The sequence below is a fragment of the Sus scrofa genome, chromosome 8 (assembly GCF_054392235.1).
Source record: "Sus scrofa isolate SSC_HxYL_T2T_F1_AM1 chromosome 8, Sscrofa_HxYL_maternal_Yorkshire_Landrace_v2.0, whole genome shotgun sequence".
NCBI lineage: Eukaryota > Metazoa > Chordata > Mammalia > Artiodactyla > Suidae > Sus > Sus scrofa.
In genome coordinates this window covers 40,747,267-40,767,570 of record NC_139390.1, presented here as the reverse complement: position 1 = coordinate 40,767,570, position 20,304 = coordinate 40,747,267, and the positions used below count along the sequence as shown (strand labels likewise).

General features: G+C 38.4%; 1 protein-coding gene across 2 annotated transcripts in view; it reads left to right on the top strand.

Annotated features, from left to right (window-relative positions):
• Positions 1-20,304, top strand: part of CHIC2 (cysteine rich hydrophobic domain 2) — a 55,682-nt gene that overhangs the window by 12,571 nt on the left and 22,807 nt on the right. Inside the window, exons 2-3 of one of the 2 annotated variants that reach the window (XM_003128983.5) lie at positions 8,852-8,906; positions 9,049-9,204. In XM_003128983.5, the coding sequence (XP_003129031.1) occupies positions 8,852-8,906; positions 9,049-9,204 (211 nt within the window). The remainder of the gene's footprint in view (positions 1-8,851; positions 8,907-9,048; positions 9,205-20,304) is intronic. The other variant, XM_084972075.1, reaches the window with a different exon arrangement.

Below are 20,304 nucleotides of genomic sequence, written 5' to 3'. Positions count from 1 at the left end.
AAATACACTTTAAAACTGGTAGAATTATCTTGAAATCAAGACATGTCAAATGTACATATATTTCTTTAGGCTTTCTTAAAAATAAAAACAAAACCCCTTTAATCATGTACTTTTTCTTCAGGCTTAATCCTTTTTCTAATTATAATGAAAAACATAAAGGTTATTAAAAAATTGGGAAGTAGTACTTCCCAGTGAAGCAGAAAATAAACCATCTATAATCACCAAGAGGAAAAGGTCATTTAATATTTTGATATATTTGTTCCTAGTCCTTATTAAAATTTTTTGTTTAGTTTAAAATAGTAATATATGTAATTAATGAAATTTTGGAAAACATGAAATTATGAAAATGAAATATCACTCATAATATTGTTGCCCAGGGTTAACCACTGTTAATATTTTGATGGATAAACTTTTTCTGTTTTTCTGTGTATATATAACTTTTTATTAAAAAAATTGAGACCTGGAGTTCCTTTCATGGCTCAGTAGAAACGAATCTGACTAGCATCCATGAGGATGCAGGTTCGATCCCTGGCCTTGCTCAGTGGGTTAAGGATCCAGCGTTGCTGTGAGCTGTGGTGTAGGCCACATATGCAGTTCAGATCCCAAATTGCTGTGACTGTGGTGTAGGCCAGTGGCTACAGCTCCTGTTGGACCCCTAGCCTGGGAACCTCCATACGCTGCAGATGCAGCCCTAAAAAGCAAAAAAAAAGAAAAAAAAGACCATACTTCTAAAGTATTTTGTACTTTATATTTTTCATTTAAGATGTTGGGAACATTTGCCGATATCTTTATAGGTTCTTATATAGCCTGAAACATTAGGCACTATTAGATTTCAAAGAACAGAACCACTGAGGGGGTCTTAAGCAGTGCAAGTTTTTTGTAAGACTGCATGGAGACCAAGAAGACAGGAAACTTGGCCATTGTGTAGACAGGCTTCAAGGAGACAGGAATCATATTATTATTATTATTATTTTTATAATGATTTTTATTTTTCCCATTATAGTTGGTTTACAGTGTTCTGTCATTTGGACTGAAATAATATTGTTTTGGATACTCAAGTGCAGCTCTGTGATGAAGTTGTTCTGTCATTTTTCTCAGCAGCATGTGTCCTTTGGTCAAGTGGTCTGTCACAGTTACTTACCTTACTTAGCTTTTGCTGTTGCAGAGTGAGCTGGCAGACTGCTTTTTCCCTCTATCCCATAGTTTCTGCTTATTATTGGTTTCAGCTTATTCTTAACTTCTACTGATTCATGACTTTACTGTATCTTGGCTTCAGTTTAGCTTCATGTTACCAACCATTGCCTCTTATTCAGATACCTCAAGAAAGAGGATCAGGCTGAGTTAGTAAATGTTGTGCAAGTTGGATAGGACCCTGCCTTCCCATATGTTACTAGCCAGCCCAGGGATTAGCTGTTCTTAAAGCAGATGCCCGTTTGTGGTCTAATTCGTCGGAGCTTAGGGAGCTCCTAGTCAGACACACAGGGTTAGCAGGTTGCTCTCAAGTGTGCAAAGTTTTGAGCTGCGTAATATTTTTCAAATTAATGTCATAATTAATTTCATACAGTTGTAGTCTTTGTATTGTTTTAAGACTTTCTTTGTTAAAAATAGCACTGCAGGGAGTTCCCGTCGTGGCGCAGTGGTTAACGAATCCGACTAGGAACCATGAGGTTGCGGGTTCGGTCCCTGCCCTTGCTCAGTGGGTTAACGATCCGGCGTTGCCGTGAGCTGTGGTGTAGGTTGCAGACGCGGCTCGGATCCCGCGTTGCTGTGGCTCTGGCGTAGGCCGGTGGCTACAGCTCCGATTCGACCCCTAGCCTGGGAACCTCCATATGCCGCGGGAGCGGCCCAAGAAATAGCAACAACAACAACAACAACAAAAGACAAAAGACAAAAAAAAAAAAAAAAAAAAAAGCACTGCAATTTAGAAGCAAGGAAAATAAACAGAACAAAACAAAGTTGAAGAAATCAAATTCTTGTAACTAAATATTTAAAGGGCAAAATTCACCATGAGTTCAAAATGTATCTTAATTCAAAATAACAATGCATTAGTGAATTCTAAGAGACATTAATATGAGGAGATACAAGCAGCATAGAAGAATTAAAAATTGAAGATTAAAAAAAGGATTGGGGATTATAGGAACTAGAACTGAAGAAAAGGTTGAAGTGCATTCAAGAAAGCTATTAATTAGTGAACCCCAAACTCCTTGTTTACCTACAATAACATAACTAGTTAATACTAAATAAAAGAATAGAGAAAATTATGTAGATGTTACTATACATTATAAAATGCTTTTAATGTATTTACTTAGCTATTACTATACATTTATTGAAAAATACTTCCTGTTTTAAGAAACAAGTGAAACAAAATGTCTAATACTCCCTCAACAAATTAGCATTGCAGAATACTTGATTATTCATGAGCACATCTGTGCCACTGAATTATATTCTTCTGATACATTTCTAGAAGTAGAATTACTAGGTCAAAGGGTACACATTTTTTTTTAAGGGCTGCACCTGTGGCATGTGAACGTTCCCAGGCTAGGGGTGGGATCGGAGCTGCAGCTGTACCCACACAGCAACATCAGATCTGAGCTGTGTCTGCAACTTACACTGCAGGTCAAGGCAATGCGGGATCCTTAACACACTGAGCAGGGCCAGGGATTGAATTGGCATCCTCATGGCTACTAGTTGAGTTCGTTACCATGAGCCACAGTGGGAACTTCCGGTATGAATCTTTTTTTTTTTTTTAAAGGAAGCAAAATTTTTATTATAGGAAAGCAGGTAGCTCCCAGGGCTGCTGGGAGGTGGGAGAAGAGACCTCCCCCCCCCCCCCCGCAATTGTCCTATAGGGGTTTTTTTATCCCTTAAAGATGGGGGTGGGGGGTACCATCGTGGGTCCAGAAAGATGTGGTTTCTCCCACTGGCCTTGCCCAGTTACCTATGTCAGTCCTTGTCCGATAGGGGTCTTAGGGATGGAAATGTCCCATGTCCCATAAGTCTCATAGTTTCTCTGCTATTTTCTTTCCGTAAACTGAGTCACAGTGGTTAGGGATTAATGTCCATCTGGGTGTAGGTACACTCCCTATGGTAAACAGGGCCTGTGGGGATGTTACTCCCTATAGTAAACAAGGCCTGTGGGGAATTACTCACTTGGAGCCCTTGAACCACAAATGTTAATGATTTTTTTTTTTTTTTTTTTTGTCTTTTTGCCATTTCTTGGGCCGCCCCGCGGCATATGGAGGTTCCCAGGCTAGGGGTCTAATTGGAGCTGTAGCTGCCAGCCTACACCAGAGCCACAGCAACGCGGGATCTGAGCCGTGTCTGCGACCTACACCACAGCTCACGGCGACGCCAGATCCTTAACCCACTGAGCAAGGGCAGGGATCCAACCTGCAACGTCATGGTTCCTAGTCGGATTTGTTAACCACTGTGCCATGGCAGGAACTCCAATGATTTTTTTTTTTTAAGACTTTTTACTTACCATCAAATGGTATGCTTGAAGGGTCTATCATTTTGTGTTTTTCTTTTACCTTCTAGATCGTATGTTATATGTATATTTTTGTATTTTCTTTTTACTTAACAGCGTATGTACTTTCCATGTTATTTGTAATCTTCATTTTTGTCTAATATTCTGTTATGCTGAGATACTGTAATTTACTTAACATTCCCATAATTTTTTAAAATTTTAAATAAAAATATTTTATTTTATCTTATTTTGTCTTTTTAGGGCCAAACCCATGGCATACAGAGGTTCCCAGGCCAGGGCTCGAATCAGAGCTGCAGCTGCCAGCCTGTGCCATGCCCACAGCAATACCACATCCAATCCATGTCTTTGACCTATACCACAGCTCACAGCATTGCCAGATCCTTAACCCACTGAGCAAGGCCAGGGAATTGAACCCAAGTTCTCATGGATACTAGTCAGATTCGTTACCACTGAGTCACCACAGGAACTCGTCCCATAATTTTTTAATTTTATTTTTCTCTATTGTGATTACAGTTTCATGGGAACTTGTTTATGCATATATTTTTATGCACACTTCAGACTTTTTAGGCAAGATCCTTGAAGGAGAAATTACTGTGACAAAGGTATATATATATATATATAGTTATTTTTTGCTTTTTAGGGCTGCACTGCGGCACGTGGAGGTTCTCAGGGGGTCACATTGGAGCTACAGCTGCCGGCCTATGCCACAGCCACAGCCACACCATATTCGAGCTGCATCTGTGACCTACACCACAGCTCATGGCAATGCCAGATCCTTAACCCACTGATCGAGGCAAGGGATCGAAGCCTTGACCTCATGGTTCCTGGTTGTACTCATTTTTGCTGTGCCATGACGGGAACTCCAAGGTATGAATGTTTTTAATGCCAAATTGATTTCTGGAATGGAGTTCCACTGACATACATGATATTTTCCATCTTAAGATTTTCTTGCCATCATACAATGTTTTTTAGCTTTATTTAATTTATTAGTCTTTGTAGATAACTAAATTGAGATGCTTCCAACCTTGAATAATATCTTTTAAAATTTTTAAGTGCTACTCCCAGCTTTTTTGGATTAATAGAATGTTAGGTTATTAGGTTTGAAGGGAGTTTAGCTTCCTACCCATTGCTCTTCTTTCATGCTGTAGCCTATACTAAATAAGACATTCCCCACCCTGGTACTCAAGCTCTGTGCTATTGCTGGCAGAAAATATGCTGTATGAAGTAGGACTTACTGGAAAAAAAAATGTTTCCAACTACTGTGTTGAAAAGAAATGTGGATTAAATTCTGTATTGTAGTAGTTTGAAAAGTGAATGAGAGGTGAGATAAAGAAATGAATGTAGAGGATTCTTTCAAGGTCCTGGATGAGGAAGGAAAAGAGATGGATGCCATTATACACTGAGGGAAAAGAAAATAGGGGTTCAGATATTAGGGCTGGGTGAACTTATGCAGATTTGTAATCTATGTGTAAGGAGCCAGAAGAGAGGGAAAATGAGTGGATTGCAAAGAGGTGCAACCAGGAGCAAAGGGTTAGTTTGCTTCCATTGAGAAAGATGGTAAAGATACTGAAGACATTGGTAGATCTAAAAATGAAAGGGAGAGAAGGCTAAGCAGTTTATGTTCATTGGTGTTTTTTCCTCTGGTTGGAGTTAATGAACTATGATTATCTGCAAAAAAGTGGATTGTGAGGATAAGGGTAATAAGCACATGTAAGCACATATGAAGTTGGAAAACGGAGTTGATTCGGAATGAATAAAGATTACTATAACATTATGTTTAATTGAAGTTAGAAATTTATGTGGTTTTTCTGTTGTAGCTCCAGGCCATGGTAATTGAAGTGAAGAAAATAAACATTTCAGCTGAATTGAATTGACAAGAGACAGTAGAGATACAAAAAATAAAAAGTTTTGTTGGAGTATGGTTAAATGATTGACTAGATCTGACAGATAAGGAAGAAAATAGAGTCACAGGAAGCTGATTTGTAGTGGAAAAGCAAGGAGGAGTGGTTAAGAGTAGGTTACAACCAGAGACTAAAGAAAAAAAAAATTGAGGGAGTTTCTGCTGTTGCGGTGGGTTACAGATCCAACTGCAGCATCTTAGGTTGCTGGGGAGGTGCAGGTTCAATCCTCCACCTAGTATATTTGCCTCAGCTGCAGCTCGGATTCAGTCCCTGCCCTGGGAACTTCCGTATGCCCCAAGTGTGGCCATTAAAAAAAAAAAAAAAAAAAAAAAGGTAAGGGTAGGAGATGAAATTATTGATGGTAGTGTTAAGAGGAGAACTTTACACTTCAGAATTTCAGAGGTGATATAGTTCCAAATGATGACTTAGATTGCTGAGTTAAATAGAGGTGAATTTCCTCAGAATAGGTGAGGTCAGTTAATTAATTAGGTTTTAGCACTAGATATTGAATTAATTGGGATGAAGAAAAGAGTTCCTGTAGAGAGGAAAAACTGTAATGTGATTATCTGTATCCTGAATAAAGAGTGTGAAATTGTGCAGAAAAAGCATAGCAGACTTGAAACTGCCATCCTTAGAAAGTCTTACTTTCACTGTCAGTTCTTGGTTGGTACCTGGGAATTTGGACTTTGGGAGGGTTCCCAGTATTCCCAGAATTGATAAGAATGGCTCACTGGGCCTAAACTGTCCAAACAATGTGGTCTATACTGAACACCTACTTTCTTTCTGGGATTTTGGAATTTTGGTGCATGGCAAATTGATGGGGCCTTTGTGACCAGTCCCTGGTAAAAGCTTTGGGCACTGACTCTCTAATGAGCTTTCCTGGTAGACATTATATACATGTTGTCAAAACTAATTGCTGGAGGAATTAAGAACATTCTGTGTATCTTTACTGAGAAGAGACTCTTGCAAGCTTGCTTGTTCCTGATTTCCTTTGGACTTTGCTCCATATATCTTTTCCCTTTGATGATTTTGCTTTGCATCCTTTCCCTGTAATAAGTCTAGTCGTGAGTACCACTGTATGTTGAGTCTTTTGAGTCCTCCTAGTGAATCATCAAACCTGAGGTTGGTCCTGGGGACCCCCAGTACAAAAGTAGTGAGCTGGAAGACTGAAAAAACTGCTCTTGGGGCTTGAAACAGTGTGGAAGTTGTTCACATCAAAGAAAGAACAGTGGTGTGGAAGTTTGCAAAGAGGAGTTAGTGGAATGTAGACATTTCTTCTGGCTTGAAAGTTACTTTATTTAGCAAATATTGAGTATTTGTCAGGCATTGGGCCAGACATTTAGGGTATAAAGATAATTAAGATACCATGCCTACCTATAAATAACTCATTGGTTATCAGGGTAACATGTTAGACTTATGACATAGTTATAGTGAGATATGATAAGGATTATACAAGAGATATAAATAGTCAAGCATTGTGAGAATATGGAAGATGGAGTCTGGCAGATGGACTCTAAGGAATGAGCTATAGTTGAGAATTTCTATGGAAAAAGTGGCATTTCAACAGGATTTTTGGTTAAAGTGAAGAAAAAACAATTTTTAAAGAGAAGATGTAGACAGATATCCAGGTAGCAGATCCACAGACTAGAGGTTCCAAAGTTAAATATTAAAAGAATTTGGAACAGAGAGGATTTGTCAGGAAAGGGGGAGTTGTAAATTGGATGAAGATGAGAAGGGAGGGTAACAGATTAGAGTAGCTTACTCTGAGTTTTGGCTGTAGGTTTAGAAATGAGGTGACAGTGAAATGGATGTAGATGGGATATGAGTAAAACAAGCCTATTTCAAGATTCCATTTAGGAGTAAGTTGCAGTCCCTTTCCAGGGCTTTATCACGTATATTATAAGAACTTTCAAAATTACCTCAAATTATCTAAAAATAAAAATTGGCCTTGTACATGCTTTCTTAAAAACATTTCCTTCCCTCCCTCCCTTCTCTCTCTCCGTTCCCTCCCTCTCTCCTTCCCTTCCTTTCCCCACAGGTGTGGCATATGGAAGTTCCCAGGCTAGGCAGGGGGTGACCTGGAGCTGCAGCTGCTGGCCCACCCCACAGCCACAGCCAAGCCAGATCCAAGCCTAATCTGTGACCAACACTGCAGGTCATGGCAACGCTGAATCCTTGACCCACTGAGTGAGGCCAGGAATCAAACCTGCATCCTCATGGATGCTAATCAGGTTTGTTTCCACTGAGCCATGAAGGGACTCCAAAAAATTTTGTATAAACCTTCTGCTGTAGGACCTTGTGATCATGAAGCATTACATAAAAGTTGCTCAGTAGTTTGATTCGAATGAATTCTCTTTTTCTCCAAATATTAGTAGACTTGTAAACTTATACTAGGTAACAGTACAATAGGTTAAGTTTAATGTGTTTTATCTTGTTATATTTGCTATTCTTTGAAAATAGTTTAAATCTTTTATCAATTCCAAAGCCACGAATATTTTAACAGTGATTTGGGACAAGAGCTTTTAGGTAACAGGAAGAGAGATAGATGTAGCACGTGTCTACATTTTCTTTCAGATATTGAATGGACTGACAGTAGGTATTGAGTGGTGACCAGATAGGACAGTTGTTGGTAGTACTTTGCCAATCCTTACCTTTTTTTTTTTTTTTCTTCCATTTCTTCTCTCCTTGTTTTCTCTACTCTTTTTCAACTTTGCCCTACATTTTTTTCTTCTCCTGCTTTTATTGCTTAGGTGTACCAAGGACACTTGTTCAAATTCACAACCATTGCCTATCTCCATCAGTAACATTTAAAGCTAGGAATAAAGTCATCTTTTAAAATAATATGCTTTGAAGTTAGTTTTTAAGGTATAGGCAGTAGCTCAAATTAAATCAACCGCTTTTTCTTTTTTGGCCACCCTGAGGCAAACCTCCTGCGGCATATAAGGTTCCCAGGCTAGGGGTCTAATTGGAGCTGTAGCTGCCAGCCTACGCCAGAGCCACAGCAACGCAGGATCCTAGCTGTGTCTGTGACCTACACCACAGCTCACGGCAATGCTGGATCCCCAACCCACTGAGCAAGGCCAGGGATCGAACCCACAATCTTATGGTCCCTAGTCGGATTCGTTAACCACTGAGCCATGACGGGAACTCCTGAAAGAATCTTAGTAATTTTGACAAAATTGGGCAGTTGTGTTGTTTTCTATTACATTAATATTTGGCTTACAAAGATAGTTCCGAAGAAGTCATATTTTTCTGCAGTCTCAGCCTCTTATATAAAAGCTTTGGTTCAGCTGCTAAAATTGCTTGTTACATTTCATAAATTGCTAATTAAGTTTATGTCTCAAACTTTGTTATTCTGTATATAAAGTTGCACTCTATTTACTTGACCTTTGATTAAGATAAATAGTCTATCTTTGCAACAATGACATGTAATAATAACATTTTTCTCCTTTTTTAAAAACAGATTTGGACTGAGCAACAAATTTGAATCAGAATTCCCTTCTTCTTTAACTGGAAAAGTGAGTATCTGTTGGTTATTTAGGTATTGTTTTTATGCCTTAGAACTGAAGTCTTTTCCTAACAAATTAGAAAAAATTATGCTAATGAGACATATTTATTCACATTAATATTGCAGTGTTATTTCTTAAAATTCTTCTTTAGGTAGCTCCTGAAGAATTTAAAGCCAGCATCAACAGAGTTAACAGTTGTCTTAAGAAGAACCTTCCTGTTAATGTACGTTGGCTACTTTGTGGCTGCCTTTGTTGCTGCTGCACATTAGGTTGCAGTATGTGGCCAGTTATTTGCCTCAGTAAAAGAGTAAGTTGAATTATATATTTTAATTTAAATTTAGAAGTAGACATGTCAGATCTTGCACTTATCTGGTTTTTATTTTTTTGTTTTGAATGAGTCACACTATTCTGAATACCATAGAAAAATAATTTGATCCAGTAGAGGAATGATTAAGTTATGTCCACATGATGTTATATGAAATAGCTATCTAAAAATTATAGTTATGATTCTTATGATACAACACATTATGTCAGGATGGAATACAGCATGCTCTCTCTACATTATGGTATAATTAGTGATTGAAAATGTTGGGCTCGGGTATACCACTTACCTATGTGATCATAGGCAGGTTTCTTAACCTCTTTCAACTAGTTAACATATCTGTAAAATGACAGTATTTACCTCCCTACTTGAATAGGACTGTTGTAAGGATAAGATCAAATAGTTTGTAAAGCTTTTAGCTAAATAGTTCAAAGTAAGAACCTAATGCATATTGATTAAAACGTTATTACTGATATTTCAGTACCAATGGAAGAAATAAAATCTGATAATGCTTATTTGTAATTGGTGAGATTGTGGAGAATTCTGTTTTCTTATTTAAAGAATTTTTTTTTTTTTTGTATTTTACAAGTTTTGCTGAATACATACTAATCCTGTAATCATAAAAATGATCTAAAGAGTAATAGTTTTGACTTTTTATAGTAGGAAATTTCCAAGATCTGGGTAAAGGTATGGCAAATTAGTATAGATTGAATGTGTTATATTTTTGTTAAAAAGCTTTAAAAATTAAATGGTAGTTATATGTATAAAAATGAACTACCATTATGTTGAAATTGAGTGAATAGTTTGTGTGACTACATTTCATTTTATCATCCAGTAATAACAGGATATATGGAAAAGAAAGCTTATGTTTGTTCTTTGTTATAAAACAGGATGTATATTTCTACTGGAAACAAATTTTAACTAGTGCATTTTATTGATAGGAAGTAGATAATTGCCTCTGTAATATAATTTTGTAATATTTATTGTAATATTTGTAATATTTACTTTTTTATATTCCAAGAATATTTCTTTTTTCCCATAGTTCTCAGCAGATGATCTTCCTACCATAGTTTTTTTAAAATCTGGTTTCTGTTGCATTTGTAGCTCTTTGTAGTTTAGGTCCCTTCACTCGCTTCTACTGTTCAGGCATTTCCATTGTTTAAATGATTGCTGAGTCTCACTTGCTTGGCAGCTTACTATTATTTAACCCAAAGAATCAAAGTTTTATTACTGTAGAAACCTTTGCGATATAGTTATTTTTGTTTCTGAAGGTTTTGAGATCCTGTTTTTTTACTTTTTATTTTTATTTATTTTTATTTATTTATTTTTTGTCTTTTTGGCATTTCTTGGCCTGCTCCCGCGACATATGGAGGTTCCCAGGCTAGGGGTCTAATTGGAGCTGTAGCCACCAGCCTATGCCAGAGCCATAGCAACGCAGGATCCGAGCCGCGTCTGCAACCTACACCACAGGTCACGGCAATGCCGGATCATTAACCCACTGAGCAAGGGCAGGGATCGAACCCGCAACCTCATGGTTCCTAGTTGGATTCGTTAACCACTGCGCCACGACGGGAACTCCGTTTTTTGCTTTTTAAATGAGTAAACAAGATGTTAAAATGTGTGCACAGTGTTGGATGTAGAAAACAAAAATAAACTTCCTGCCCTTCTCCACACTTTCTTGGTAATAAGATCATTTTTCAGATGCTTTCATTAAATTCCTTTTTATTTGAGACATAAAGTATATTGACTTTTTTTAGCTTATTTCAGTCTGTGGTTTCAGAAAGTACATTTCATTCAACTTTGTAATATTACACTAAAGTCTCTCTTTGTGTGTGTGTGTGTGTATATATGATTTAATTTTATATAGACTTTACCATCCAGTGAGCGTAAACAAATGCAGTTACTGCTTAAAAACCTGCCTTTACCTGTCTTGGATGTAAACTATTAAATCATTGGAGAGAGTAACTCTACATGCAGGTATGAAGGGCGTTAGAGGCCCTGAAAAAAGGAGTGCTTTGTAAGATGGGGCAGGATAATTTAGAGCAGGGTTGACCTTTTATTTGTTGTAGACCCTTCGATAGTCTGGGAAAGCCTATGAACCCTTTCTTAGAATAATGTTTTTTATTTGATTTGGAGAGGCTTAGTATATATTAAATTTGTAAAATCAAATACATAGGATTATAAAGGAAATCAATTATATAGTTATCAAAATTCTAACACCCCTCAAATATATGATTTATAAATATTTTTTCTTTTTTTTTTTTAATGGCTGCACCCACGGAAAATGGAAGATCCCAGGCCAGGGACTGAATCTAAGCCACAGTTGTGACCTATGCTGCAGCTGCTGCAACCCTGGAGTCTATAACCCCCTGTCCCGGGCTCAGGGATTGAACCTGAGCTGCTGCAGTCAGATTCCTAACCCACTGTGGTGCAGCGGGAACTCCCTAGATAATTCTTTATCAATGCATGCAGGGGATCGCATGGTAATATGATGTGATAGGAAAAATCTATGATTTCTATGAATGTTAAAGATACAGGTCCTGTTTAATCTACCGGTTAGTTGCATACATTCATAATCTAAGGAAATATACAACATTTCAGTTAGAGGTTAGTGAAATTAAAGATGAATTTTTATTCTCTCCATTTTCCCGGACTCCTAGAATTCTACCTAGATATTTCATGTTAAGAACCCTTGATTTAGAGGTAGTGGGATAAATAAAAGCTAAAACCCTGCCAGATTGCAAGCTTCTGAACGTCTCTTTTGTCCTCATTTGTGATGTGGAATCCTCTTATACAGTTAGAATTGTCTCAGACTCTAAGGCAAATCAGGACCAAAGGCAAACTCTGTTTGCAGCTTAGCATTTTCACCTTCCTAACATTATTCAGTAGTTTGGATAACTAGATTATCTGCCTTGCCTTTGAAACCAATCCCCGACTGAGTGATCCTTTTTATGAACTGGTCTTGTTCTGGAAAACTTATTTTTAATCTGTTCTATTACTGTTTTTAGCCCTTCCAAATTGCCTTAGTTACTGCAGTCTATTTTTGAAAATTATTTAACATACAAGAAAATTCACTCTTTTTGATATTCAGTTTTATGATTTTTGGCAAACACATGAAGTTGTGTAATCAAGATACATTACATTTCTTTCACTCCAAAGAACTTCCCTTTTCTGTCCCTTCAACTCTGAAATCCTGGCAACATCGATCTGTTCTCTATCCCTATGGTTCTGCTTTTTCTAGAATGTTCTATAAATGGAATTATACAGTGTGTACGCATTTTGAGTATGGCTTCTTTCATTCAGGTAGTGCATATGGAATCATCTGTTTTGTTTCATTTATCAATAGTTTACTTTTTTATATTGATGAGTAGTAGCCCATTGCATGGTTGTATCACAATGTGTTTACTCATTCACCAACTCAAAATCATTGGGTTGTTTCCAGGTTTGGTGATTTTGAATAAAGCTGCTGTAAATATTCACATGCAAACTTTTGTGAATGTGAATTTTAATTTTTATGGGTGGGATTGCTGAGTCTTTCGGTAAGTGTATGCTTAATTTTAGGAGAGACTTCCAAACAGTTTTCCAGAGTAGTTATATCATTTTATATTCCAAGCAGCAATTTATGAGAGTTGCTCAGCATCCTTCCCAGTGCTTGGTATTGTTAGTTTTAGAAATTTTAGTCATTCTGATAGATGTGATGGCATCTCATTGTGGTCTTAATTTGCATTACTCTCATGACTGATGAGAGTAATGCAAACACCTTTTAATGTGCTTATTTGCCACTCATTCTTTTCTAAAGTATTTATTCATATATTTTGTCTATTTTTAAGTTATTATTTCTTACTGTTGCTTTTTGAGAGTTCTTTATATGTTCAGATTGTTAAGTCCCTTGTCATATGTAACTTGGCAAATATATTTTTCCAGTCTGTAGTTTGTTTTTTCATTCTCATTCTATCTTTGGCAGAGCAAAAGTTTATTTTGAATGAGTGCAGTTTACCAATTTTTAAGAAATTGATTGTCCATTTGGTGTCATATCTTTTTTTTTTTTGGTCTTTTTTTGAGGGCCGCACCCACGGCATGTGGAGGTTCCCAGGTTAGGGGTCTAATCAGAGCTATAGCAGCCAGCCTACACCAGAGTCACAGCAACGTGGGATCCAAACTGCGTCTGCGACCTACACCACAGCTCATGGCGACACCGGATCCCTAACCCACTGAGTAAGGCCGGGGATCAAACCTGCAACCTCATGGTTCGTAGTTGGATTCGTTTCCACTGCGCCATGATGGGAACTCCTTTTTTTAAAAAAAAACCCTCCACACTTGCAGCATATGGAAGGTCCCAGGCTAGGGGTCAAATCAGAGCTGCAGCTGCAGGCCTGTGCCACAGCCACAGCAAACTGGATCCAAGCCGCATCTGTGACCCACACTACAGCTTGTGGCAAAGCAGATTCCTTAACGCACTGAGCAAGGCCAGGGATCGAATCTGTGGCCTCATGGACCCTATGTCAGTTTCTTAACCCATAGAGCCACAACAGTGTTACATCTAAGAATTCTTTGCCTAAATTAGGATCACAACATTTTTCTCCTATGATCTCTTCTGTGTTTTACTTTTAGATCTATGGCCCATTTATTTTATTTTAATTAATTAATTTGTTTTGTTTTTTGCCTTTATTTTTTATGTATTTCTTTCATCACATCTGTAGTTGTGTAATGATCATCACAATCCAATTTCACAGGATTTCCATCCCACAACCCAAGCACATCCCCCCACCCCCCAAACTGTCTCCTCCAGAGACCAAAAGTTTTTCAATGTCTGTGAGTCAACATCTGTTCTGCAAAGAAGTTCAGTCTGTCCTTTTTTCAGATTCCACATGCAAGTGATAGCATTTGATTTGGTGTCTCATTGTCTGACTGACTTCACTTAGCATGATAATTTCTAGGTCCATCCATGTTGCTGCAGATGCCATGATTTCTTTCTGTTTAATGGCTGAGTAATATTCCATTGTATATATGTACCACATCTTCTTGATGCACTCCTCTGTCGATGGACATTTAGGTTGTTTCCATGTCTTGGCTATTGTATCTAGTGCTGCAATGAACATTGGAGTACACGTGTCTTTTTGAGTCATGGTTTTGTCTGGATAGATGCCCAGGAGTGGGATTGCTGGATCAAATGGTAGTTCTATTTGTAGTTTTCTGAGGAATCTCCATCCTGTTTTCCACAGTGGTTGCACCAACGATTTACAATCCCACCAACAGTGTTCCTTTTTCTCCACACCCTCTGCAGCACTTCCTGTTTGTAGACTTTTGGATGATGGCCATTCTGGCTGGTATAAGATAGTACCTCATAGTGGTTTTGATTTGCATTTCTCTCATAATGAGTGATGTTGGAACATCTTTACATGTGTTATTTGCCATTTGTATGTCTTCTTTGGAGAACTGTCTATTTAGATCTTCTGCCCATTTTTGGATGGGGTTGTTTGTTTTTTTGGTATTGAGCTGTAGGAGGGGCTTATAAATTTTGGAGATTAATCCCTTGTCAATCGATTCATTTGCAAAGATTTTCTCCATTCTGTGGGTTGTCTCTTCATTTTGTTTAGGGTTTCTTTTGTTGTGCAGAAGCTTTTAAGTTTAATTATTAAAGTCCCATTTGTTTATTTTTGTTTTTACTGTCATTACTCTAAGAGATGGATCTGAGAAGATGTTGCTGTGGTTTATGTTGGAGAGTGTTTGGTCTATGTTTTCCTCTTAAGAGTTTTATAGTATCTGGTCTTATATCTAGGTCTTTAATCCATTTGGAGTTTATTTTTGTGTAAGGTGTTAGGGAGTGTTCTAATTGCATTCTTTTCCATGTGGCTGTCCAGTTTTCCCAGCACCACTTATTGAACAGGCTGTCTTTTCTCCATTGTATATTCTTGCCTCCTTTGTCATAGATGAGTTGGCTGTAGGTGCGTGGGTTTAATTCTGGGCTTTCTCTCCTGTTCCACTCATTTGTATGTCTGTCTTTGTGTCAGTACCACATGGTTTTGATGATTATTGCTTTGTAGTATAGTCTGAAGTCCGGGAGCCTGATTCCTCCAGCTCCATTTTTCTTTTTCAGGATATCTTTGGCTCTTCTGGGTCTTTTGTGCTTCCAAACCAACTTTAAAATATTTTGCTCCAGTTCTGTGACAAATGTCCTTGGTAGATTTCCTTAGGTAGTATAGTCATTTTGATACTATTGACTCTTCCAATCCAAGAGTATGGCATATCTTTCCATCTATTTGTATCATCTTTGACGTCTTTTGTCAGTGGCTTATAGTTTTCAGAGTACAGGTCTTTTGCCTCTTTAGGTAGGTTTACTCGTAGGTATTTTATTCTTTTGGATGCGATGGTAAACGGGATTGCTTCCCTAATTTCTCTTTCTGCTCTTTCATTGTTAGTCTATAGAAATGCCATTGATTTCTGTGTATTAGTTTTGTATCCTGCGACTTTGCCAAATTCATGGATGAGCTCTAACAGTTTTCTGGTAGCGTCTTTAGGATTCTCTAGGTATAGTATCCTGTCATCTGCAAATAGGGATAGTTTTACTTCTTCCTTTCCAGTTTGGATTCCTTTTATGTCTTTTACTTCTCTGATTGCTGTGGCTAGGACTTCCAAAACTATGTTCAAGAGTAGTGGCGAGAGCCCGGACGTCCTTGTCTTGTTCCTGAGCTCAGCGGGAATTCTTTCAGCTTTTCACCATTGAGAATGATGCTAGCTGTGGGTTTGTCATCTGTGGCCTTTATTATGTTGAGGTAGTTTCCCTCTGTGCCCACTTTCGGAAGGGTTTTTATCAGAAATGGGTGTTGGATTTTGTCAAAGGCTTTTTCTTCATCTATTGAGAGGATCCTATGGTTTTTATTCTTCAGTTTGTTAATGTGGAGCATTACACTGATTTGTGGATATTGCAGAACCCTTGCATCCCTGGGATAAATCCCACTTGATCATGATGTACAATCTTTTTAATGCAATGTTAGATGCGGTTTGCTAGTATTTTGTTGAGGATTTTTGCATCTATGTTCGTCAGTGAAATTGGCCTGTAGTTTTTTTTTTTTGTGGTATCTTTGTCTGGTTTTGATATCAGGGTGATGGTGGTTTTGGGTTTGGGAGTATCCCTTCCTCTGCAATTTTTTGGAATAGTTTCAGAAGGATAGGTATTAGCTCTTTTCTAAATGTTCAATAGAATTCGCCTGTGAAGCCATCTGGTCCTGGACTTTTGTTTGTTGGAAGTTTCTTGGGTTTTTTTTTTTTTTTTTTTTGTCTTTTTGACTTTTTTAGCGCTGTTCCCACAGCCTGTGGAGGTACCCACGCTTGGGGTCGAATTGGAGCTGTTGCCACCGGCCTCCACCAGAGCCACAGCAATGTGGGATCTGAGCCACGTCTGTGACCTATACGATAGCTCATGGCAACGCCGGATCGTCAACCCACTGAGCAAGGCCAGGGATCGAACCCTCAACCTCATGGTTCCTAGTCGGATTTGTTAACCACTGCGCCACAACGGGAACTCCTGGAAGTTTTTTAATCGCTGTTTCAATTTACGTACTTGTGATTGGTCCATTCATGTTTTCTATTTCATCTTGGTTTAGTCTTGGAAGTTTGTAGCTTTCTAAGAATTTGTCCATTTCTTCTAGGTTTTCTGTTTTATTGGCGTACAGTTGCATATAATAGTCTCTTATGATCCTTTGTATTTCTGGAATGTCCGTTGTTACTTCTCCTTTTTCATTTCTAATTTTATTGATTTGAATCCTGTCTCTTTTTATCTTGATAAGTCTGGCTAAGGGCTTATCACTTTTGTTGACCTTTTCAAAGAACCACCTTTTCGTTTCATTGATCTTTTCTATGGTTTTCTTTGTTTCTATTTCATTGATTTCTGCTCTGATCTTTATGATTTCTTTCCTTCTACTAACTTTAGGTCTTCTCTCTTCTCTCTCTTGCTGCTTTAGATGTAAAGTTAGGTTGTTTATTTGAGCCTTTTCTTGTTTCCTGCGGTGGGCCTCTATTGCTGTAACCTTTCCTCTTAGAACGGCTTTTGCTGCATCCCATAGGTTTTGGCGTGTCATATATTTGTTGTCATTTGCTTCTAGGTATTTTTTAATTTCCTCTTTGATTTCCTCAGTGATCCATTGGTTGTTTGGCAGCATGTTGTTTAGTGTCTACCTGTTTGTGTTTTTTGCAGTTTTTTTCTTTTTGTTGATTTCCAGTCATATAGTGTTTTGGTTGGAAAAGATGCTTGATATGATTTCAAGTTTCTTAAAGTTACCGAGGTTTGATTCGTAGCCCAGGATGTGGTCAATCTTAGAGAATGTTCCATGTGCACTGAAGAATGTGTATTCTGTTGCTTTTGGATGGAATGTCGTATAAATATCTGTTAAGTCCATCTGGTCAAATGCTTCATTCAGGGCCTGTGTTCCCTTATTGATTTTCTGTCTGGATGATCTGTCCATTGCTGTAAGTGGGATGTTAATGTCCCCCACTATTATTGTGTTATTGTTGATTTCACTTTTTAAGATTGTTAGCAGTTGCCTTATATATTGTGGAGAACCTATGTTGGGTGTGTGGATATTTAAAATTGTTATATCTTCTTCTTGGATTGATCCTTTGATCATTAGATAGTGACCTTCCTTGTCCCTTAAACTAGTCTTCATTTTAAAGTCTATTTTGTCTGATATGATATGAATATTGCTACTCCAGCTTTCTTTTGATTCCTGTTGGCATGGAATATTTTCTTCCATCCTCTCACTTTCAATTTGTATGTGTCTCCAGAAGTGAAGTGGGTCTCTTGAAGACAGCATATATATGGATCTTGTCTTTGTATCCATTCAGCCAGTCTACGTCTTTTGGTTGGGGCGTTTATTCCATTCACATTTAAGGTAATTATTGATATGTATCTTCTTATTGCCATTTTATTAATTACTTTGGATTTGTTTTTGTTGCTCTTTTTTCTTCCCCTCTCTTGCTCTCTCCTCTTGTGGTTTGATGACTATCTTTAGCATTGTATTTGAGTTGATTTTTCTTATGTGTTTGTGTATCAATTGTAGCTTTTTGGTTTGCAGTTACTCTGAAGTTTTAATATGAGTCTGTATGGAATACAAGATTGTTTTAAGTTGTTGGTCTCTTAATTGCAAGTGCATCTCCAGTGTCTTGCATTTATACCCTCCTCATGATTTCTGATTTTGGCACCATAATTGTGCATGGATGATTTCATATCTTTACTGTATATATACCTTTACTGGCGAGCTTTGTCATTTGTGGTATTTTTGTTTCTGGTTGTGGCCTTTTCTTTTCTGTCTGGAGAAGTTCCTTTAGTATTTGTTGTAAGCCTGGTTTAGTGTTGCTGAATTCTCTTAGCTTTTGCTTATCTGTGAAGCTTTTGTTTTTTTCTTCAAATCTGAATGAGAGCCTTGCTGGGTAAAGTCATCTTGGTTGGAGGTTTTTTCCTTTCATCACGTGAAGTATATCATGCCACTCCCTTCTGCCCTGCAGAGTTTCTGCCGAAAAGTCTGCTGATAACTGTATCGGGGCTTCCTTGTATGTTATTTGTTTCTTTTTTTTTTTTTCGTCTTTTGTCTTTTTTTTTTTGTTGTTGTTGCTATTTCTTGGGCCGCTCCCTCAGCATATGGAGATTCCCAGGCTAGGGGTTGAATCAGAGCTGTAGCCACCGGCCTACGCCAGAGCCACAGCAACTCGGGATCCGAGCCACGTCTGCGACCTACACCACAGCTCATGGCAACGCCGGATCGTTAACCCACTGAGCAAGGGCAGGGACCGAACCCGCAACCTCATGGTTCCTAGTCGGATTCGTTAACCACTGCGCCGCGACGGGAACTCCTATTTGTTTCTTTTCCCTAGCTGCTTTCAAGATTTTCTCTTTGTCTTTAATTTTGGTCAGTTTGATTAATACCTGTCTCGGGGTGTTCCTCTTTGGGTTTATTTTAAGTGGTACTTGTTGTGCTTCCTGGATTTGAGTGAATGGTTTCTTTCCCATGTTAGGGAAGTTTTTGACTATTATCTCTTGGAATATTTTTTCTGTCCCCTTCTCTCTCTTTTCTCCTTCTGGCACCCCTATAATACAGATTTGGTGTGTTTAACGTTGTCCCAGAGTTCTCTGAGACTTTTCATTTGTTTTCAATGTTTTTTCTCTTTTCTGTTCCACATCAGTGATTTCCACTAGTCTCTCCTCCACCTTGCTTCTGCCTCCTGTATTCTGCTGTTAGCTGCTTCTAATGAATTATTTATTTCAGTTATTGTATTTTGCATCTCTTCTTGCTTAAGTTTTATATCCTGTATTTCTTTGCTCAGTGTTTTCTGTAACCTATCCATCTTTATCTCCAGTTTATTTCCAATGTCTTGCATCATCTTCAGCATCAACAGTATAAAGTTTTTTTCCTGGAGGCTGAGAATCTCCTGATCACTTAGTTGTTTTTCTGGGGTTGTTTTCTTTCTCCCGTACCTGAGTTATAGTTCTCTGTCTTTTCCTTTGCATAGGTTTTTGGTTTGGTGACCTTTTTACAGATAATAGAGTTGTAGCCTCTCTCACTTCTGATGTCTTGCCCCCCGTGGGACTGAAGTTGGTAAGGGGGCTTGTTGTAGGCTTCCTGATAGGAGGGACTGATGCCTGCCCACTGGTAGGTGGAGCTGATTCCTATTGCTCTGGTGGGTGGGACTTTGTCTCTGGATGAGATTAGAGGCAGCTGTGTGCTTGGGTGGTCTTTAGGCAGCCTGGGTGGGGCTGTGATCCCACCTGGATTGTTGTTTGCCCTGGGGCTTCTCAGTGCTGATGGGTGGGGCCAGATTTTCCCAAAATGGCCACCTCCAGAGAAAGGCAGACTGATGAACATTCCCAAGAGCTTTGCTTCCAATGTCCTTTCCCCACAACAAGCCACATTCACCCCTGTTTTCCCAGGAGGTCCTCCAAGAACTACAGTCAGGTCTGACCCAGATTCCTATGGAGACCATGCTTTGCCCTGGAACCCCAATACATGTGAAAGTCTGTGTGCACCTTTTAAGAATGGGGTCTCTGTTTCTCCCAGTCACGTGGAACTTCTACATACAAGCCCCACTGGCCTT